Source organism: Anser brachyrhynchus, assembly GCF_964034855.1.
Source record: "Anser brachyrhynchus genome assembly, chromosome: 1".
Lineage (NCBI taxonomy): Eukaryota > Metazoa > Chordata > Aves > Anseriformes > Anatidae > Anser > Anser brachyrhynchus.
The window spans coordinates 33,123,169-33,146,417 of NC_137694.1; the positions used below are offsets into that span (position 1 = coordinate 33,123,169).

At 41.6% G+C, this 23,249-nt stretch overlaps 1 protein-coding gene and 1 long non-coding RNA gene across 7 annotated transcripts in view; one reads left to right on the forward strand and one right to left on the reverse strand.

The window, feature by feature from the left end:
• Nucleotides 1-8,771: 8,771 nt before the first annotated feature.
• On the reverse strand, nt 8,772-22,849 carry LOC308188071. Its single transcript, XR_013945143.1, has 2 exons — nt 10,241-22,849; nt 8,772-9,528 (listed from the first exon to the last, which is right to left on the reverse strand). It is a non-coding gene; the product is annotated as an uncharacterized lncRNA (long non-coding RNA).
• ANO6 (anoctamin 6) overlaps nt 9,684-23,249 on the forward strand; it is a 78,012-nt gene continuing 64,446 nt past the window's right edge. For 5 of the 6 annotated variants that reach the window (XR_013945130.1, XR_013945131.1, XR_013945132.1 and 2 more), the window contains exon 1: nt 9,847-10,138. Coding sequence is in view for 2 of the 6 variants with exons in the window: in XM_080576678.1 (XP_080432804.1) it covers nt 10,054-10,138 (85 nt within the window). In the remaining 4 variants the exon portion in view is untranslated. Of the gene's footprint in view, nt 9,748-9,846; nt 10,139-23,249 lie in introns of those variants that run through there. The other variant, XM_080576679.1, reaches the window with a different exon arrangement.

The window sequence follows — 23,249 nt, forward strand, 5'->3', positions numbered from 1 at the left end:
GCACTTCACTTGAGCTACAGTTGCTGAACACCATCATCTGCTTTCAGGAGAAAGAAAGTTGCTGATGGCAGTACAAACACAGTAAAAGCATCCCGGGTGTCTTGTAGGGATATCACATAATGGGGAACCGACTGATCATTGAACAGCAGTTTCCACAGATGTGTTACTGTGAGAGTTAGCATGATTTAATGGGCTATCCAGTGTGGACGAAGCATGCCCCAAACAACCTGAATTCTATCACCTGAATGCAATGATCTAAACTGCTTTTGAAAGGGCTGCAGCAATTGTACAATTTAATTTCTGCATACTACAGTAAAAAGTGGAAAATAATATGCAGGGATATTTTGGGTTGCAAGGGCACATTGGCTTAGACAGTAATAGCAGTACATCAGGCATGCTACCATGTTTATATAGTTCCTGGACTGACTGACTGGCATCTAGTCAGCTCATAGCTTGGGCAAAATAAGCTTAAATCTGTTCACAGCCTTCTGTGCATTGGCAGTGATGTGTCTCCACTCACATCCCAGTACTGAAACATCAAATTTAACTAAAAATATTCTTGTGGTATTTGACTTTGGATTTACTGTTTAATAATTTTGCTTCAGAGTGGAAGGTTAAGAGAAGTAAAAATGAAGAAGCAGGAGTTGTACTGATTTGGTGCATCAGATCCACTTCTGAGGATGGTCAATGTAAATGTAAATGAGGAGGAAGATTTCTTACTCTGAGGCATTTGTTTCCAATTGCAATGAGCATAGTTACTGTTCACCAAGCAATCGCAATGGCTTCAAATTGCAGATCTGGAAAATTGCTGAAAAGTGTGAAATAGGCTTTCTAGTACTCTGCAGGATCACAATATGGCCTTGATCGTTTTGTGATCATTGGACTAGATGATCTTGGACGTCTCTTCCAACCTAGATGATTCTGTGATTCTGTGATCCACTGGTTCATCAGTATCCTGGACAATATGGTTAGGCACCTTGTTTCTGCAAGGTGGTTATAGCACCTTTCAGAAGGAAACTAGCTTTGAGATGGAAGGGAAAAGGTCAGGCTACAGAAAAGTTTTATGGATTTGCTATATTTCTTCTGGCCCAAATACAATACCTGATGTGAGGATGCTTCTGCTGCAGTGTGTGTGGTGACAAAGAGGAGGAACTTCAGGGCTTCACACACCACTCTAAGAAACGTTTCTATTTTTTCTCAGAGGAAGTCACCAAGTTCCCCGTCTGGATTATTAGCCTTTGATCCCACAGTGCTTGAACCTGACTAGCTGATTTCAGGCACCTGGCAGTCAGGAAAAATGCTTGTGCTATTTCTTATTCTTTTCCCACAATGATCCCTGAGCCATTTCTAAATACAGGATACCGGCACAATCACTCCTTTTGTTTGACCAGCTACTGCTGTTTTTGTGGTCTGGTGTGCTTTTCTCCTCAAACATCAGGTGAATGCCTTCTTATTCATGAAATTTTACCTGAGTTTGTGGGAGAACACGATTTCACATTATTCTTGTTTAGCTCACTCCTGAGTTTCTGCAGGTTGGTAGTATGTCAAAGGCAAGACGTTTGTAAGCCGTCATTTCACAATTCAGTTGTGGGCATATTAATGTAAAGCTATATCCTGCCCTTGTTTACACTCTGGAGCTCCACCGATTTCACCGGGGATTTCATAGAGGAAATAAGGTCAGGATTCAGCTCTCTGAGTCAAATCCTACTGAACTTACTCAGGTAAAAAGCTTGTGGATTTCCTCCTACTGATACACAATGCAATGGGAGGAAACATATGCTCTTCTAAGTGACCATGGTAACTGGTACTTGGGTTTCCTAGGTGATTTTCTGGCAAGTGGCCAAAGGAGGAAACTGTAACAAAATCAGATCCTAAGCACCAAAAAGCATTGAGGTTCCTGGCTGTACAGCAGCCTGTACGAGGAGCCTGAAGTGACAAGCTGTAGAAACAAACACACCAAACTCCTCGCTTTAAAATCATAGTAGGTGTCAAACACAAGGAAAAAGGAAGGTTAAGTAAGTCTGTGGTCCTAGCTTCCTTGAGAAACTAGTAAGCCTGATATGTTTCCTCTCCTATATCTGTCTGGTAAATAATATGAACATGAGCCAGCAGTGTGCCCTTGCTGCTAAGGCTGAGGGTGTCCTGGGCTGCATGAGGTCCATGGGCTGCTATCTCCATCAGGTGTAGGGAGGTGATCCTTCCCCTCTGCTGGTGAGGCTGCACCTCCAGTTCTGGAGCCTCCAGTCTGAGAGAGATGTGGACATACTGGAGAGACACCAGTGAAGGGCCACCAAGGTGATGAAAGGAGTGGAGCACTTCTCCTGTGAGGAGACTTTGGGAGAGCTGGGGCTGTTCGGCCTGACACAGGCTGCCCAGAGAGGCTGTGAGGTCTCCTCCTTGGAGATCTTCAGAAACCTGGACGTGGCCCTGGGCAGCCTGCTCTGGGTGTCCCTGCTTGGGCAGGAGCTGGAGTAGGTGGGCTCCTGAGGGCCTGCCAGCCCCAGCCATTCTGGGGTTCTGGGACATCAGTCTTATCCAACCAGCTTCTTAAGGTTCACATAAGCTACTTTTTTTTTTTATACAAACAAAAGATCAAAATGACACAGGGAAAGAAAAAAAGAAGCTGCTTAAAACTGACTCATACCTTGAAGTTAGGGAAGTCTCTCACAGTGTGTATATATATACAAATATATATACTTGAAATGCTTTATAGTAGTAAATAAGAATGTTTATCTACCTTACATTTTGATACATGAAAAAGTATCAATTTCTCTTTCAAGTGCAATACAGAGACTTTGCAGAGCACATCAGTATTCCCTCCTGGGGCTCCAAACCAGCATGAAGCAGTCCCCCTCCTTCCACCTCTTTAAGGAGGATAAGGAGTCTCCTTATCTGCCTATCAAAATCCCTTCAGGAATAAAGATGAAATGCAGTGAAGTGCAACGTGTCACAAGAGAGTGAAGAAGGAGGAAGGACTGGTGACAAGACCATTTCTTTCCACAGAACAGAGGAAGGAGAGTTCATATGCGTGTATAGACATATGCTCCTCCAGCTCTTGTGCAAGCATTAAAGCCCAGCTGTCACAGCAAGCTCTCACATCACGGATTGTGGACTCTACTGATGTACACAACTACAGCAGAACAATCCAGCAACAGGGATGTTGCTGCAGATTAGATTAGAGACCATTGCAAATAAATAAAGACCTACCTCAGCAGGAGAACTACCCATACAGACACCAAAAAAAAAAAAATCAGATCTGGAAATAGCAGAAAGAAATTATTTGTCTTCTGTTGGAAAAGAGCCGAAGGAGTTTGAAGCATCCCTCTACAAAAGACCACCTGCTGCACCTGTTGTGAGGAACTGCTGAGTATCAAAACCACAAACATGAATCAAACAGTAGCTAAGTGTTTACTTCTGTGTTTATATTCGTGCTTTCAGCTATAAGTAAAGAGTTACGAAGCTTGATTGCTAGTTTTTTCATTAAAGCCAGAAGGTCCTATTCTATCCCTGCAGGCTACAGTTATTGACAAGTTATTTTAAGATCGTTTCACAGTCACAGTGTAGAACCAAATTGTCCTTAAAAGTACCGTGAAGTATTTCTGGAATTAACTCTTCACTTATCTAACCGCAGGGTTGATTTCAGAATTATTCTTTCTTCCCCTCTCTTCAACTTGTAATGGAAAATCTGTGCCTGCAAGTAGTAGGGGAGATGCGCAGTAGCAGCCACTGAAAGCACTTTGCTTAACCAAAAAGCACAGAGCCCTTCTGAAAGCACACGTAGGGAGCACTTGCTTGCTGCGCCCTTGGAAGTGCAGCAAAAATGAACAACAGCTGCAGTGTGGATGCACCAGCCACCGCAGTGAGGGGAGATGGTGATGATGAGCAGAGCGGATGCAGCCTGTATTAGTTAGTCTGGCTGTGTCATAACTCCTCCTGACCTTAACACCTATCAAATCTGGACAAAAGTACAGTATCTGTTTATAGTCTCACAAGCGTGGGGCATACCTCCTCCATCAGTCAAGCATGATGCCCAGATGCCTCAGCTCATTCTAAGCAGTCCACCCATGTGAAGGGCAGCACCGTGCAGAGGGACTCACACCAGCTTTAAAAAGAGTTGTTGTGTCAGTAACATACTGTACGTGAACTAATGAGCCAGAGCAGGTGACTTTGCCCTCCACAACACCTACCTATAGGAATTTTTCTGGTGTAGTGAAGGCTTGCACTGGATAACTGAGAACGTGCTCTCTCTTGGGGAATGAGTAAGATTTGCTAGAGCCATTTCCTGTAAATTCAGGATACCCAGACAGATAGGGGACTAAAATGCTTTTTGTAAGTGTAATTAAAACATCATAAAACTATTATGGTACACTACAAATGAAATGACTGTATGCAATTGTTCATAATTCACCTGATGAAATAACCCCATTAACTCCCTGAATTTTACATATTCTAAACTATTTGAATTGAGGCATTTACATTAGAAAAATAAAACTGCTTGAACTCTGAGTCTATTATTCTAAGATATACACAGGCCAAGTACAGACCTTCCCTAGGAATTAAAAGCTCTGTATTAAACATGTTAAAAATATCAGGCTGAAAGTTTGCCATAAAATAGCCATGTGTATATCCTATACTATGGGCAGATACTGAAAGAAGGTAAAACGAACACATAAGTAGGAGCCAGCAGAAGATTTGGCAGCACTTATGAGACTTCTACATAAAGTAATTACACACGCCAGTAGTCTGAGATCAATTATTCATACCCTCCTTTACATATTGTAACTCACATTTTATTGGCAATTGTTATTACCAATTCACTTCAATAGAGGGCAAGAGAGACTGAAGTTGTCATCTCAGACTGGAGGTTGCATGCAAGAGCGAGAATTAAGAAGTCTGGCAGGATTACGTACAATTGGAAACACGACCAAAATGAAAGAAAAATACTGCAGCTGTACAAGGTCTGAGTAATTTCAATTTCCCCTAATGTTTCATTGTTCTCCTTATCTGTGAATCATACTGAAATAAAGAAAAGTACTTGATGAAACAAAAAGAACTCAAAACTCTTCACAGTGCTTTTTTTTTTTTTTTTTTTTTCTCTCTCTAGACTTGAGCAGATTGCAAGCACTAACTTAACAGGACCAGGAAACACTCGTGGTTTGGGGAACTGAAAGTACATTCTTCTACACCTTCTTTTACTGACTTCTAATGCAGCAAAATTTATGAAAAGCTTGGTGCACCTATGGGAATTTCTTGTGGTGAATGAACATTTTATTTTTTTTATTATTTCTGTATCTTTTCTCTCTGAATTTATTTCTGCATTAGAACAGGAGCTTTGCAGGCTATCTAATATTGTATTTCAAACACCCTCTTTTCTTTTACTGAGTTTCGAACTGTTTCTGTAATGTTTTAAAATTCACCCACTATAGGGTACGATATCCCAGCAGTTATTAAAGAAGTGTAATGTCTTATGAAATAATAAACTTTGGTTTGGTCTCTGGGATAATTACTTCTTTCAGTCTACCTAAGAATGCAAAATAGGAAGACCACCATGTTCTCTGTTCTGCAATGAATCCCACAATGATGGACCACTTTGATCTTCATACCCTTAAAGAGTACCTTATGCAATGATACTTGTCCACTGCTATTCTTCCTAAATTTTGTCTGTACTGATATGAGTTGTTATAGTGGCCTTAATACAGTATCTTTCGATGATTGAGAGCTTTCCCACAAAACTCTTTCTCTCCACGTTTTTTTAAGTACACTTGACCTACCAGACCTGCAAATCTGCTGACCATATGCTTTTTTGCTGCTCCTGGTCTTTATTCTGCAATGACTGTGGTTTAAGCAGCATGCATTTTGTCCCTCAGCAGTTCACGAGCATGGTGAAAGACATTTGAATTCAATATTACCTTGACAAATGAGAAGGAGTTGATCAAAGGAGGAAATATAACAAAAGTAAGGGCAACAAATGCCCTCTCAGGAGCAAATCAAATACAGAAATACAAAATGGAAAATAGCCTGACAACAGAACTGCAGAAATTAATCTAAGATTTATGGCAGAGTGCAATATAAATATGAGTTGACAAGGTGATACTGCTGCAAAAAAAAAGCAGTTGTTACTCTGGGACATATTAGAAGGAGCATCACATTCAAAATGATACAAAAATTGTATTCATTTTTTTTGGATGAGTTCTTACGTTGAATTCTGCAATTGCTGCTGGGCAGTGTATCTTTGGGGAAAGGGTCAGGTGATGAAGAAAGATATACAAAGATACAGGCTTGTAATAGGAATATTAAGATAGTAAGGAAATATATATATGTATATATATATATATATAAGTTCATAAAGAAGGACATAGTCCACAGCAGTAAAATTGAGGAATTTTGTATACAGGCTATGGCCTGAAGGCAGACTTAGCTAAAGGTGGAAATAACCAAAACTCTCAAAACTCTGATCCAAAAGAATCATGCCATACTAATCTTTAGCTCTTGTGAATTATGAGAGACCTGTCCAAAAATCAGTTTGTCATTGCCCAAGAGATGTGATGAGTGCTTGACACCTGGCATCCCTCTACAGAATGGTTGAGACTGGACCTCTGAAGGCCACCTGCCCCAGCCTCTGCCCAAGCAGGGACACCCAGAGCAGGCTGCCCAGGACCACATCCAGGTGGCTTTTGAAGGACTCCAAGGTGGGAGACTCCACAGCCACCTTGTCCTGTGTTGCACATAAGTGGCTGTGGACAGACGACCTAAACACATACATCTTGGCTCCTGTGAGTGTGTAGGAGTGGGAGTGTAAGTGAGGGAAATCATTGAGAAAATGACTGTGAGTGGGTAAAACCAATATGTTTACAGATTTTGTAAAGTAATGTCACCTTTTCCTTTCATAGAGTCTCACATGGGACTTGTACACTAATTTCTTACCAAGAGGAAGGCACATACAGTGATATATGTTGAAAGGCTTAAAGAAATGGGTTTTGTATTCTGGATGAGAAAAGCTCTGGGGAATTAAGGTGATAGTTTTCCATTTGGAATATGTTATTAAGAGGACAACAACCAGCTGTTCTCAATGGATGCTCGGAGAAGGACGAGAAAAAAGCTTCAACTGCAGGAAAATGATTTTGTGTGGCTATTGACAGAATACCCTGCAAAGAGCTCACCTTGGGGCATTACAGGATCCTTACATGACCAGCAAGTATTTGTCACTGACTGCTCGTATACATCCAAACCTGATGCAGTGCTGGCGGCCAGACTAACCCAGTGACTGACAGGATATTTCTGGTGCTTAGCGCCAAACTTATTGTCACTGTGACTCAGAGGCCCCGGTGCCAGCCCAAATCTATGTCAGTTATAGACCTGGTGCCTGTGCCAAAGTGTTGTCACCACCGGACTAAACAATCTCTTGAAGTCCCTTCCTGACCTCTGTTTTGCTGGTTGCCACGAAACCCCTGCTCATGGAGGCGATTTTTCCACTGGCTCCATGGGCTCCTGCGCTGTTTCTCACTACCAGGAATGTTCAAATGTTTTTATTGTTTTCCTATTTCTTTTTCAATAAAATTGAAAACAGCCATGCTTGAACTGGAAAAAAATTTTTACCCTAAATTTTTCATTTCGGCTAACTTTTGAAAAAATATACTTTTTTTTTTTTTTTTAGCTAAAAATTGCATAACTGCATCTCTCTGAGCAGATCTTCTGCTATTATACATTTGACAAAGAGATGGCAGCAGGGTGGTGCTGTTGCGTTTTTCTCTTCATTTGCTTTTTTTTTTTTTATCTCTATTTTTCAGGAGTATCAAAACCAAGCTTCTGAAGCATTGGTACTTTGCCAAAAGTACACAAGTACACATGGAAATATTTGCATCAGTTATAAAATTTGAAAAAAAAAATAGCTATGCTTTTTCATAAAGTTTTATGGGAATTTTAGACACAGTACTCCCTTTTTCTTGTCAAGTAACTGCAATACTCTGCCTTAAAGTCATCTCTGAAACCCAGAGTTCGGGTTTTGAGAGCTGAATGAAACCTGCAAAATCTTTATGTTCTGTAATTGCTGGGGGATGCTTTGCAGTGAGAGTAGGACTGAGAGGGTAGCTCCTCTACTTGTGTTTTTAGTAGGATCCAGTTAAAAAAATAATCTTGTGTGCAGCCTGTTTTTGAAATGCTCCTCTACCCTGCACATTTTTAAGCACTTTGCCTTTTAATTGCTTTGACAAGTGGTTGTGATGATGTGTGAGGCACATGTTGAAGATTTTCAGAAGCAGACTTGCTGTGCCATGCCGTATTTCAAACCTGGGATACAAGAAAACTTGTGTCTTACTATGCAGCATCACCCGTTCCTAGGACTGCCCTCTTGCCCCGGTCCATGTCCGTGATGCTTTTTTTATCTGTCAGACAGTGAGAAAAACAGGCAGGGCCAGGTGGTGCTGACAGTGCAGGTTTGCTGACACTGGTGCTTGCATTGAGAAGCTTGAGAGAGGTATTCACAGTTCTGCAGAATTCACGGATGTCCTTACAGACAACTTCTCTTTTCAAGGGATCGGTGCGGTAGGGCCTTTACTAAGCAGAGCTGCTCCAAAACTTAAGTTAAATTTCTCATTCATTTTTGTCAAAAGGTCCTTGCACTTAGATTCATTGCAATGCCAGGCCCTGCTGTGACTCTGACTCACAGCCACTTGCCAACAGTTGATGACGAGAGGCAAGTTTATCTGACAAATGGCTTTGGTCCACCTCCTTGTTTGCACACTTTAAACATCCTGGGTACTGTGGTGTTTGTGTTTGGTTTTTTTTTTTTTTTTGGTGTCAGCAGTAGAGATTGCAAACAGATTGCTTGTAGGTTACTTAATGCAGACTAAGAAGATTATCTTGCTTGTTTCTCCTTTTCCTAAGCCAGACTTTCCTGTTCCTTCAATCCATTTTCCCAGTCTTTCTCAGCTAACATTTGCCCCTTCAATTTTATTGTTTCCAATTCTTCCCACTGCTCACTTCTGGGCACTCCTCCAGACGCCTTCCAGTTTCAGCAAATCTCTGCTCTCCCCCGGAACCAGGACATGTGAGCAGGCTGGGATATTGCTGAGCACTTCAAATCCTCTCTTTGCGAGCACTTCTGCCCCTGAGGCATTTCTGCACAGTGACGGTTCTGCATGCCCTGTATTGCAAAATTCTCCTATTTCCTACCTGCAGACTGAGATGGCGATGAGGACAACGGCTCACCTGCAAAACAGCCAAGTGGGCTGAATACATCTGTAAAGCTCGAAAGATTGTCATTTTGTCTAGTTCAGTCCTTGAGCTTTCCTTCTCCAACTTCTGCAACTTTTTCCGAATAACCCTGCCAACATGTGGATTATTATTATTTATTTATTTATTGCATGCTTCACGTTTTATGAAGAATCGAGCAACGCTGACTTCTTCAAAGACCGAGTGCATACTCTGACATCCTTTAAGACCCAGGGGGTTAAACTCCTGGCACAATTTTCGAAGAGTAAACATAGGGGTGGAAGCAGAGGCAGCTGGGGCAAACCTTTGCTCTGGATCCTGTTAGGAAAAAGAAAGAAATAATAAAATAAAACCGTTTCCTAATTAGTTTTAAGATGACGTTTGACCCGCTTATGACACTTTGATGAACATGAATTGTCTGATATAGCCAAACGCAAAAAAAGAATAGGGAGGGGGAGGGGTTGTCAAAAAACACATCGATTAACACCATGCTCTTCCCACGTTCCCCTTGCAGTGGCTCGGGATGCTGCTGGCGAGGTAGGTGAGGTTTCCAGCTCCCTCCGCCTCCACCCCGCGGGGGTCGCCCCCTGTTCTGTAAAGGACACTTGGGGAGGGGGCTGCGGGGGTCGAGGGGGGGCAGCCCCGGGACGCCGCCGGCCCCGGGGCGGCTGCCGGGAAGGTGCCGGGGCCGCCCCCTCCCCCCCCCCCCGCCCCTCCCCGCCCCGCAGCCCGGGGCCGCCGCCGCCGCCGGTCGGGCTCCGCCTGGGCTCCGCGCTCGGCGCCCGGGGCACGGGCAGGGGCCGGGGGAGCTCGGGGCCGGGGGCAGAGGGCACCAGGGGCGAGATGCAGGCGGCGAACGCGGACGTGCTGCTGGATCTGGAGGAGGAGGAGGAGGAGGAGGAAGAGGAAGAAGAGGATGGGGAGACCGGTGAGTACCGGGGAGACGCCGGCACGGAGGGGGAAAGTTCAGTGCTGCTGCGAGGGTCTGTGGGGGTGGCTTGTCCCCGGGCTGCCTTGTCCCAAAGCTCACCTTCTGCTTCGGCTGCTGGTCCCGGACCCAAGACCCGAGCGGTCTGTCCGGGCGGGTGGCGTTGGTCCCACCGGGAGGGTGGCCGAGGTCCTCCCCTCTGGCAGCACCGGCACCCGGCAGCCCTGCTGTTTCCCTGCCTGGGGAGGGAAGGGCACCGGGGGGCAGGGGGAAGGCTGCCGGAGCCGGGCACCCGAGGAGTGGCAGCGAGAGATGAGAGCAGCCTCCCCCCGAGCCTGGGTGCCTGGCATCTTTGGAAAACGGGAGGAATGCTCTTGTGCTGCTCCCCCCGTGCTCCGAGCATCCTCCCAGCCTGATCCCGTCGTTGGCGTCAGCCTCAAGGGCCAGCAGCTCGCCGACCCCGCACCGCCAGGCTTAGCTGGAGAGCCGAGAGAGGGAGGAGGGGGAAATGACGGGAAATAAAAGATAATGAAGGGAGAAAACTGGCAGAGCGCAGAAAGAAGGTCATTTCACTGGAAAAAGTGTGTGTTGTGTCTGCCAGAGATGCAGACCGTAAAAAGACCAGAGGGTTTTCCGTGCAAAGGCAGTGTCTGTTGGTCTTGTCCCGACAGAAGCAGTCCGGGACAATTACTGTTGTATTTGCTGGGGGAATGAATTCTGGTAAAGTATTTCCAGAAAAACAGCCCCGAAGGGGCTGGTGCTCGGCTGGTTCAAACTGAAGGGTCTATTCATTCCAGTAAAGGCACCCTGATTCACTTCAGTTCAAAAGCTGTTTTCAGCTGCAAGACCCAAGAAGTCTTTTATTTCTGCTTGTTAGGTCTAACAAACAAGGAATGCAGGCAAATGTCAGTTAGAAAAGCATGTAGAATACAGGTTTGTATATATGAATGTTATCGGATGGAAAGGGCTCCTGCTCATTATGGTTCAAAAAGTGCAGAATTTTGGTAAGTTTTGAATAGGGGGGCTGAATTTCTGCATGTCAAAAGTTCTGGTGACATGAACTCTCTGGTACTCGTGCTGCCTTCAAATAGTGATCCTCAGCCATGGCCAGCACAGCTTGCCTCAGTTATTCAGTTAGTTTAGTCCAAAAGTGTACAAAGGTTGAACCTCACCCAGTGCCTGTGGAAACCAGGGAATGGCTTTTCTCCGGCATCAATAGCCTTTGTTTCAGATGCTGTGGGAGTATCCATGGCTTTATAGTAACAGTCCAAAGATAAATTCAGTTTTCCATATGAAGTGAGGCAGAGGAATTGTTTGACTCCACACCCCTAATTAAAGAAAGGGTGGATCAGTGCTGCAATGAATTAATCAACACATGCCTTTTCCTTTCTATTCTTCACCCCAGAGAACAATTAAATTGTTTCCTACTCATGACTCAAATTTGGGGTTAGTTCAGCTCCTACAGCTAGCAAGTCATGAGCTGCATGTCCTGCTTGCAGGATGCAGCACTTTGGAAAACATAAAATGTGGTAAAATTAAATAAAAATCGATGATTTCGTAAGTTGCTATGCAAAGGAATTTCAGTGCACAGCTCATTTGTTATTCTGCCTTGTAAAATCTATGAGTAACAGTCTCGAGGTTTTTACATCAGGTATAATTAGAGGAGAGATAGTTTATTAGTCTGAGAAGCTTGTCGATCGCTCATTTGCCTCCAGTTTTATGGTAACACTTGCATCCGCATTTTTACCAAGAAGGTCATCCCTGCTTTAGTAAGTAAGCAGGACTTCTGAGCTCTTTCCAGTTCTACTCGAGATCAGCCCAAAGCGTGCACAGCTCATCAGGAAAGCATTACCATGGCATATCCAAGTTTGTAGTCATGGCACACAAAGGGAGTGCTCTGGCTTGTGCTGGCACACAGCTGGGTTTGGTTCTCCAGCAAACCACTCGTGCCAGAAGCAGACTTAGGCAGGAGTCCAGATGAAGAACTGGACTCAAGAGTCCAAATCTACTGCAGAGCACCATAACCACGCTGCCTGCCACACATAGCTTTGAAAACGATTGTCCAGGCAGACTTTTGTATAAGGAAGTAAGTTTTGTCCCAGAATTAGGCTTTCTTGAGAAGTTGAAAACCTTTTTTTTTTTTTTTTTTTTTCTGGCACTTAAACTTTTTATTTTGGATTCAGACTGTTTTCAAGGAGAGTGTTACATTAGTGACACCAATTTGTTTCTGAGTTATCTTGTTACCGGGCAGAGATGGTGGGAAGCACATTGAGCTGTGGTTGCCGCAGAATTAAAATTCTCCAAACCCATTATTTTCTGCCTAGAAACTGTCAGACAGTTCCATAAACTGTAAAGTTTTTCTTTCCCTGGTGCCAAACCTCATACTACATCTAAATTAGTTTGCTTGTGTTTGGGGATTTACAGAGTATCTGAGTGTGCTTTCCAGAAAAACTGACTTCTGAGGACAATATCCAGGGGCATTTGCTCTGACTAACCATGGTGCACAAAATGCTTTTCTGTTTATTGGGATACGTTAACATCTTGCTCACACTTTTCTGCCTCTTTTTTTTTTCTCATATATAACTTGTAGCTGTTCCTTAACCTCGCATGTACAGTATCTTTTCCTGCCTTTTGAAACTGCTGCAGTAACCAAGACACGTTGTATAGCTGGCCAAGAAATGGATGTTCATGTTAACCTTTTCCTTGTCACACAGCCTAGATGATGTGTTGATGAGGATTCCAGCTCTTCTTTCTGTAAAGTATTTCATGCTGTTTTCCAGCACACATTTTTTTTTACCAACTCCAGTGAAAATGTACAACAGTAGTGGCTTATCCAAGCAGCAGTATTTGTGGAATTACAGCCTCAGATCATCTGTGAGGAGGCATTCTTCTCCAGCTTTTCTTCCAGTTTCGTGCAGCCTGCTGTACAATGGGAACCCTGTCCTAGGGGCTGATGTTGTAACACAGATGGTGAAGAGCAGGCACAGCTATTCTTCACCTCATTACTTTTGCTCACTCTTCTGTTCCCTGCTTGGTTCCTCATGGCATATACTGTATTTTATTATTTTGCCTGTTAGAGCTTCTAATTTTTCCTATTCAATAGCTTCATTAACTTGACCTGCATCTCATTTCCACCCTGCAAACATTATTGATATATACTCCAAAATGAATGCACTGACAGTGTTCTACAAATAAGTCCAATATTTTCCGTCATGATTCTGAAAAATGGTCAATTATATATTGAAGTGTCCGAAAGGCAACAGAAAGTCTGAATAGTTGGATTACTCAACTGAAAAATGTGGCATTGTCCTCCAACTTATTAATTGCAATCCTCGCACAGTGGGAAATCAAAAATTGGCGTGGGGGTAGATCTGATAATTTGTAGCATGTAAGCGGATTTTTTGAAATGATATTTCTGTTTCTGAAGGGAAAATACCTCCCCTTTTAATCTACCTAACGTATCAAGAAGGACTGCCCCAGTCCACTCTTTCATACCTGGTTTTCTTCTCTTTTTCGTCTCTGTTTTATAATCAAACTAAAAGTTACCAGGGCACTTTCAGTCTTCCACCATCCTAAAGAAGACTGTGGGTTGGATATGTCTCATGAGCTGAAAATCAGGAATTTCTGCTCCCCAATTCAGTGCTCTGTTTACAACACAGAAGAAGGTAGAAATGTGATGGCAGGCAACTCCGTATGCACAAGTTTGATTTCAGTCTTTTGTTTTGGTTTGGTTTGTACTGCTGCAAAGCAGAACATCTTGTACTTGTGCATCTAGGAGATGAAGAACATGAATAAGTAGGAACATCATCTCCATAGGGGTAGGCACATCAACACTCGGTCTACCATTTGCTGTCACTTGCTATTGAGGCAGTAAGAGGATCTTCATCGTGAACTGACACATCATTACACTACACCACGTAGAAATCAAGGAAATGCTAGCCTGTAATACTGGTCAAAATTTAAATTACTTTTCACGCCTCCCTGTCCTACCTCATCTTTCTGTTGCCCTAATGGTTTACATACATTTCATCCTCTCTTCATACTTCAGTCATTTTATTTTCTGACTTTCCACCCACTTCACTTTGCTGAAGCCCAGCTACACTGGAGCACAGCTGGGTCACAGAGTATGGCTGTATTTGAGCCATACACTGTGGGAACCACTCACTTTTAAATTTTGATGTAATGATTTTTCTACAAAACTCCTAAAAAAAACCACGTAAATATTTAACCACAATATAATTACTGCTTTGTAGCTATTTATAATTCATAAACTCTGGAGGAGATCAGAATATTTCAAGAAACAGGAAATTAGGGGTCAGATAAAATTCACAAACTCGCCAGATATTGCTCTTTTTCAAGTTTTTCTACCATAACAGCTTTGCCAGTTGCCCATTAGAAACTTCCTGTACATTGAGAGTATTTTTGTGAGATCCTGTATTTCAGATTTCTGCTGAACATATGAGTGCAGCTTACAGATAAGTCTGTAGTCTGTAGGACAGATTTGTTATCTGCCACTGAACCAACTAGTGCTATTTGCACAACTTTAAAAGTAGTAGGGTTTGTAAGGTTTGATGGTGCTTTTTATTTATTTGTTTGTTTTTTATCTCTTTCTATTTATTAAGACATTAAAATATATATCACAGGCAATTCCATAAAGTTTTCATAGAATCATAGAACAGTTTGGGTTGGAAGAGACCTTAAAGATCATGCAGTTCCAACCCCCCTGCCATGGCATGGATGCCACAAGCTAGATCAAAAGCAAAGTTTCACCTTTATTTACACAGCAGATCATGAATTCTTTTCAAAGTAAAAAATCATTAAAACTTATTTAATTGATATGTAAGGCTTGTGTTACATAGTGCAGGACTCTTGACCAGCAATTCCATAGTGTTACGGTTATTGGAAGTAATGTACTCAAAAATTCACAAAAAAAATGTACTAATATCATATGATTTGCAACTTATGCAGTACATCAAATTTTGCACCCCAGATTTCAATGCAGTTGTTATCATTTAAATCACTTCATCTTAGTATTTCTTGGTACCTGTCATTTCCTAAGAAACCCTGGGTTGCATGCTGTGGAATTAAGGTCTGCTTTGCCACTAGACGTGTGGTGAACACCAAGGGGAACTGATATTAAAGCTCTCTGTCATGGTAGAGAAGAAGAAAAAAAAAAAAAGATGATTTTGCATGATAAAAATTACATGTAGTAAATTAAATAGTCTTTGTAATGCCGTCCAGTTCATCCCTTGAAAAGAAATATTTTTTTCTGTTTGTTTGTTTTTAGTTTGAGATGGCATATTCTTGTACCCAACTAAAGAAGTCAAATTTTTAAAAAAGCATTAGACTTGGGATTAACTAGGGAAGGTCAGGGAAAAGGGTTGCTTATTTTTTTAAGTTAGGTACAAGGCAAGACAACTGAATACCCTATGCCTATCCTCTTCCTACATGAGAAGAACTTTGAAAAAGAAAAGCTTGAGACCTTGAAGCATGTAGAGCCCTTGCAGGTATGTAAAAAGATAATACAATTAACAGGACATGAATGTCAAGGTGGAGAGACATGGAAGAATGGTGCTGTGGTTTTGGGTTGTTTATAGTTCTTATACTCAGAAAACAAATGTGGGACAGAAGTCATGCACAAGTGCTGAGCCCTGTATCCTAATGAATAGAAAAAATCATGTATTCTTCTACTGGGCTGTTGTTATTGCTTTTAGTGCTCATCCCTGGCATTCTCCTACATAACAATGTGTGAAGTATTTCCCTATGGAACAGATATGCTATTTAACTAATATTTGATTTATATTTTTAATCTAAAAGCAAACAAATAACAACAACAACAAAAATCATGGGCCTAATATCACTTGTAACTTTTTATTGGACTTTTGATTCAAATTCAGGCCTCACTGTGAATGTAGGTAGAGCAGTTTTCCCACTGGACAGAGCATGTGTTCATCTGCTGAACCAGCTGAGATGCAAGCCCATAAGGACACTGTTAACATTTTGTGTTAGAATTCAGGTTTGATTAATCTGAAAGTTGAAATGGAAGCCTTAGGCTGTAAAGCCATAAACAAGTCAAGCCAGCATAAATTGGATTGGCTACCAAAAGAAGTATTTCCCTCTAAACTACCCGACAGTGCCGTCTTAAGTGTTCATGGCTTTTTGGCCTTCTAATTCACTGGGTGTATTATTGGCAGCATGGTGGCAATACAAACCTGGAGACAAGTACACAGTACCCTTTAGTGTCTTATTGCCATGATCTTCTGTGAGAAATGAAAACTGGCAGTCATGCTAATTGCCATCAAACAATGAATTTCGTTTGATAATAAATCTAAGAAAGCAAACCTCTGAATGTATAATCCTTTGTCTTCTCTACCCTTCAAAAAACACTTTACTCAGGCATCCCACATCTATCTGAGGGCTTCATGAGGGGATGAGATTAAAAAAAAAACAAAAAACTTATGTTTTTGTTAGCATCAGGCAACCTGGTACATATTCTTTAACTGCATGATACAATCAAATGGGAGAATGATCCCTTTCTCCCATTCATAGCCTGCAAACCTGTCAGAGCAGCTTCCTCTTCACAAGCCTTTCAGTTCCAAGCCTTATCAATACAGATGGCCCATTTCCTGTGCGGTGATTGATCTTGTGAAGGTCATAATATTACTGAATACAAATAGGCAGAGCCTTGTTATTTTTGTCAATGAAAATAGCCATATTAATAAAATATGTATGTTATGTTTGAAAAAGGGTAAGATTCAGACCAGCATGGACGCTGTGAGCAGGAAGAAACAAGAAGATCATATGGTTTTGGAAGGAGACCACATTTAAACTTCTTTAATTAATACCAGATTCAGACTGGAAAATTAACAAAAATATTTTAAAACACAAACCGACTGAACTTTAAGCAGTGCAGTTACAAGTCTGCTGGAGCATAAACATTCTTCTTTAATTGATTTTATGCCTCATGTGGTAGAAACTGCAGCTTAGTTTCAAAGTATCATGTAAAGACTAAATAAGACTGAACCGTTCACTTTGGTGTTTACATTAAATAACTTCCAGCTAAACCACTAATCATCAATATTCTTTAGACATGGCTGAAAATCAAAGTTTTGTAGTAACAGACACCAATTTTTGCTTTTCTTTTATAGCTTCCCTCACTTTTTTTTTTTCTGTTGTTGATGTATTTCCCCTGACCCCATTAATCTAGTTAGTCAGGTTCTTCGGCATTTTTTAGATATGATTTATCATGGGACATTAAATATTTGCATAGGAGTCTGCGTATAGTAAAGCCATCAGAAACAAGCACTGTGCCAGTGCACTTCTGCAGAAAGCAGCCACCTCTTTTCTGTTCAAGCTGGGGGCAGCTGCTGCAGCAGGTTTAATGTCTGACACCTGAAGTGTTCGGAGTGTTCCCATCCTGTAGGCTTGTAGCTTGGGTGGATCTTTTGCGAAGGCATTAGACATTCGGTGGCTACGGGGAGCCCTTGGGTTTTGTCCTACTGCTGCAGCAGAGACATATGACCCATGACCCCAGGTGCTACTGCTTGGGAAACTGCAGGAAGATCAATCTTCTCTGGGTGAGGAATAGGAGAAATAGAAAGAGGGGGAATAAGGAGCGCTTGTGTTATTACTCACTCAGTCTCCTATGCTGTGGTGGGGCTAGAGAGTATGAATTTTGATCAGGGGAAGCGGATGAGATTAATGACTTCAGTGGGTGCAACGCTGAGGGTTCTTTCCTTCCTCTGTGGGCAGGATGTTTAACTGAGAACCTTTCATATGAATTATAAATCACAGTGGAAGGTACAAGAGATAATTATAAAATGTTGTCAGTGTAGCAGCCCTGCTAAGGATGCTAGGAACTGGTTCTAGGAGTAAAAGGACACACTTCTGTGGTCTGGCACAGTGGAGGAGTAGAAGAGCCACGTCCTGACTACAGAGAAGCTGGGGTGGGTTGCTGTCAATAGAGGGAGCCTCAGATAAACACCAAATACCAGAATTTATATCAATGGAAAGAATCCTGGAGCACAGACCAGGGTCTTGGCTGAAGAGTGCAGTAAAATAAGGAGTGCTGAAGAGATGGGAGGAGGTAGTTCTGAGTAAAGAGATGGAAGTAAAGGCAAAACATCCACTGAGACCAAGGTATAGACTGAAGAGAAAAAAAAAAAAAAGTAAAAGGGAAAGAAGAAGAACTGGGTATTCCTAAGGGTAAAACCCACCAATACAACTATTCACCTACTTATCTGGTAAGGAACTAATGAGCAATGGCATAAAGATTTTTCCAAGTCAGTTCATCAGGAAAATAAACTACAGCATGGGGCTAAGGTAATGTACCTTTGTGTGTAGTGAATTGAAATAATTCATCTGTGGCATTTTCAAGCATATTTTTAATATATAGTAAAAATCACAATGTGTCTGTAGGTAATTTATCCAGCAGAGAAAATCCTATGTTTATACCATTAATTATTTACCAAAAAAAAAAAAAAGATAATCCACTGCTGTAGGCTTAGCACTGCAGTTAGAGATAATAACATTTAAGAAAACAAGACTGAGGTGATGATCCAGAGGGCTCTAGTGTTGCCAGAGAGTTTTATTAGTTTGCATGTAATATTACTAAAATTATTTGATCTCTCTATATGTTATTTTTCTTATGTTGTCTAATGGAGTTTTTATAGACATTAATGAGCAAGGATCAGGTCAAACAATGCACAGTTTACCCTTGTGAGCTGTCCCATTGACTACAGTGGGAATAGCATTATTTTTGTAAATGCTGTTCTTAGCAGGGAATGCAGAACTAGTCCCTAATGAAGGAAATATCTTTATTAAATCTTTCATCATTTCAGTACCTACTGACCCATTCTAGGGAAAATAATTAAATTCATTTAATTATTCTACTGCCTATAAAAGACAAGTAGGAATTTGCACAAAAGGACAGCTTAATCTATAAACTGATGGCTGTGCTTAAGACAAAGAGCCCAGCAAAAACTCCTTTAATATTTGGTAAAACTAAAACAAGTGGTGTATTTAAAAAAAAAAAAAAAAAGTGAAGAAATCAATATGACCTGAAGAATAAATGAGTCAATGCTTAATTTTACATTTTGGTTGTTGGTATTTTTTCTTTGTTTTTAATATATTCATTACTGCTAAAAAAATTTACAAGAGAGGAAGCTTCAATGGCAATGCTGTTCAGCCAAATGGAACTCCAGGTGTTTTAGTAAGCTTATTTTATTGGTGTTTGCAACAAAAGCAAGTTCTCCTTTAGACCTCTCCTTCACAGAAGGTTTTAAGTGGAAGTTGGTTATTAAGCATGATGCAGTTGGTTACAAAAATAATCTGAGGAGTCCCTCAACTGGTAAGTTTACTCTTTTTATTTTTTTTTTATTTTATATCTTTTTATTTTCTTTATTTTTCTGTATTTTCTTTTTTTATATATATATCTTTTTTATTTTCTGGTTAGGAAAACCAAAGTATGCAGTGTCTTTCTAAAGTCCATGTCCAATACTGGGAATGCTTACAGATGTGAGCCTGTGCAACTACACATGCAATGCTCAAAAATTCTCATAGGTTCAGCCTTTAAATGTAATATTTTCATGGTCAAATTAACTAAAAGTATCTTTTGGGGACTCTCCTGTATATACAGTGTATAACAGCTGAGTATAAGAAATACTTCAAAGCAAACACTGAGAAACTCGTTACAGAAATTCAAATATATCTCTTCTGAGACATGTAAATTTGAGAGCAAGGGATATGATTTTATAAATATACTTCAAATTCCTTGTTAGGCAATTCATTGATACACAGGCACTTAAGTCTAACCAAACAGCCATTTGCAATTACCATTTGGTTAATCATTTCACTTCCCAATGAGAAAGTCCCACAGCTGCCTGGAGGCTTGGCATTGGTGACAAACACCATGGGATCTTCTCTGCTGCTAAAAAGGCTGTGTTTGTAGCTTGGGACAACTCCTGTGCATGGGTCACCCTCCTGTAAAACACGCTGAAGGCAAGGTACACTAGTTTTCCATGTAGTTGGACGGTCATTTGACAGTATTCTTGGGGTTGATCTTGGCAAGTCTGTTGCATGGCAAAAGCAAAAGTGGCTTATTTGTTCTTATAAGCTTCCTGCCTAAGGACAGCTGGTTTGGTTTGGTTGCTCTGGAATTAAAAAAAAAAAAAAAAAAAAAAACTCACATTATTTTAAGAAATGAAGAAAAAGTCTTCAGGCTATAGAAGGCAGTCTGAGACTGACAGAAATGCACATGCAGTTGTGGAATAATGTACTTCAGCTCTGGAGCAGGTGAAAAAATAACATCATACTGTTGACCAGAGGGTTAGTTATACTATCCCTGCTAGTCACAGTCCTTCAGAAAGTCAGTGTTCAGAAATACTTGTTTGTTAGGCCAGATCCTCGGCACACGTGGTCTAGACAGTGAAGTCTTACCTGCTTACAACAGCTTACACCACTTCTTGTTTTTATCCTTTGTACCTCTTACAATACGTATATTTTAAATATACCTGTTTAAACCTGTACAAATGTCTGGTATATAAACCAAAATTTTGGTTTAACAGAGCTGAGTTAAATTATATTTCACTAACTGCTCATCTGAAATGTCTTGGGCAAAGAAAACACACATAACCAGTAACAATTGATGATGTTTGGACCCAAGTCGTGTAGTGCTACTGGTAGGTATTACATTGTCAAAATTTCCTTTACTCAGCCCATGGTAGGAATCCTGATTTTTTACAGGTTTCCCTGCAGTTTGCTCACACAACAGCATAAGCTTCTGGAGCAGCAGGCTGCTGTTCATCCCTGTGCACCAGCCTGTGTAGGGACATACGACAAGCCTGTTACACAAACAAGAGAACAACACTTTTGAGTTAAGTGAAACTGTCAACATCCATAAAGTTATTTAAGTGTGTAAAAGCTGCAGTCTCAGCCCCCAGAGACTGTATACTACTATTCAGAGTGTTGGTTTTTATTTCAGTGGGTTTTTGGTGTTGCTTTTTTTGTTGCTTTTTTTTTTTCTTCCAGTTTTTCCAAAGCTATTCATGATGGAAGTATAAATATCTGTCTAAACAACAGTACTCCATATTACAGTTGTGGTTGGTGTATCCTGTTCTTTCTTTTTGTTCCTTTCCTCTGAATGGAGGGGAGTTTAATTAAATGTTTTGGGGATAGATGTTTATCCTGTACTCTAAGACAAGACTGAAGGTGTCCATCAAGGCATTGCCATGTCTGTCACTGGGTATGGTTCACGGAACAAACCCAGTGACCCTTCTACTCATCAGGATTTTCCCGAGGAACATCTTGCATGCAGAAATAAACTCCAGAGAAATCCTCTTTCTTTTCAGGAGGAGTCCTTCAGTTCCTTGTCATCTCCTTCACTGTTCTTCACATCTTTCTATTCTGGCACCTTAGTGTCAGTGATTCTCTCTTGGCCTTTGGAGTGCCAAGCTCAACTCCACATGAACACCAAAGACAAATGTCCGTCAGACATAGGTCAGAAGTGGTATGAGGTGCCCTCAGTGTCCAGCCTGCACAGGCAAAGTGCCAGCCTGCAGCAAAGAGAGAGAGGAGAGTCACCCCGTGATTTTATGTTCTAGAACTTTTTTTTTTTTTGTGAATTATGTGCCTAGAATAAAGTGTAAATAGAAGATTTTTTTTTGTGTTAATTTACTGGATCCTAATTTGCTGTCAGTTTCTAGAGATCTCCTTCTTGATATCTTTCTACCAGTTTACAATTCACTAAAAATATTTGGAATGGAGAAGTTTGTTCTCCTTCAGCCAGAAGCTGGAGTTGACACAAGAGATGGGAGGTGAACTGCTCTGGTTTGTGTTACAGGGATCAGATGGCCTCACTGCTACCTTCTTGCCTTACAGCCTATGAGCTGGATCCATACATTTCAAAAGGTCATTTTTATTCCCCTTCCACACAAAAAGTAGACCATGCAGTAAAGTCACTGTGATCTCTTCTTAAAAATAAAACAAAATTTAGCATGGTCACTATCAAGGGATTATGACTAGCCTCTTAACTGCCCAGCGTGCTCACTTTTGGCCTACTGTTACAATAAGGTGTGTAAGCAGTCTTACCTAAGCTTAAATGAAAGGTAACCGTAGAGGCTGCTTTATGTTCCTCACCTGAAAAATGATTTTTTTTCTTTCATCCTCTTTCATGGTTCTAAATAATTAAAGTCTCAGTAGAAATTAGTTTGCTAAGAAAAGTATGGCTGGATCTCTCAGTACTGGTTGTAAGTTCATAAAAATCTGTAATGCTATACAAAAAGAGCAATCCCTATGGCTTTTACCTAGGTTACTGCCATCTGATATATTCATACCATAATAAAACAGTTTAGCAGGACTCTTTAGACACCAAAGTAAATTGCCTTTCCATGCATTCCAAAGGGTTCCCCCTGTGTTCCCCCCCACACCCTTTCCTTTCCTTTCCTTTCCTTTCCTTTCCTTTCCTTTCCTTTCCTTTCCTTTCCTTTCCTTTCCTTTCCTTTCCTTTCCTTTCCTTTCCTTTCCTTTCCTTTCCTTTCCTTTCCTTTCCTTTCCTTTCCTTTCCTTTCCTTTCCTTTCCTTCCCTTCCCTTCCCTTCCCTTCCCTTCCCTTCCCTTCCCTTCCCTTCCCTTCCCTTCCCTTCCCTTCCCTTCCCTTCCCTTCCCTTCCCTTCCCTTCCCTTCCCTTCCCTTCCCTTCCCTTCCCTTCCCTTCCCTTCCCTTCCCTTCCCTTCCCTTCCCTTCCCTTCCCTTCCCTTCCCTTCCCTTCCCTTCCCTTCCCTTCCCTTCCCTTCCCTTCCCTTCCCTTCCCTTCCCTTCCCTTCCCTTCCCTTCCCTTCCCTTCCCTTCCCTTCCCTTCCCTTCCCTTCCCTTCCCTTCCCTTCCCTTCCCTTCCCTTCCCTTCCCTTCCCTTCCCTTCCCTTCCCTTCCCTTCCCTTCCCTTCCCTTCCCTTCCCTTCCCTTCCCTTCCCTTCCCTTCCCTTCCCTTCCCTTCCCTTCCCTTCCCTTCCCTTCCCTTCCCTTCCCTTCCCTTCCCTTCCCTTCCCTTCCCTTCCCTTCCCTTCCCTTCCCTTCCCTTCCCTTCCCTTCCCTTCCCTTCCCTTCCCTTCCCTTCC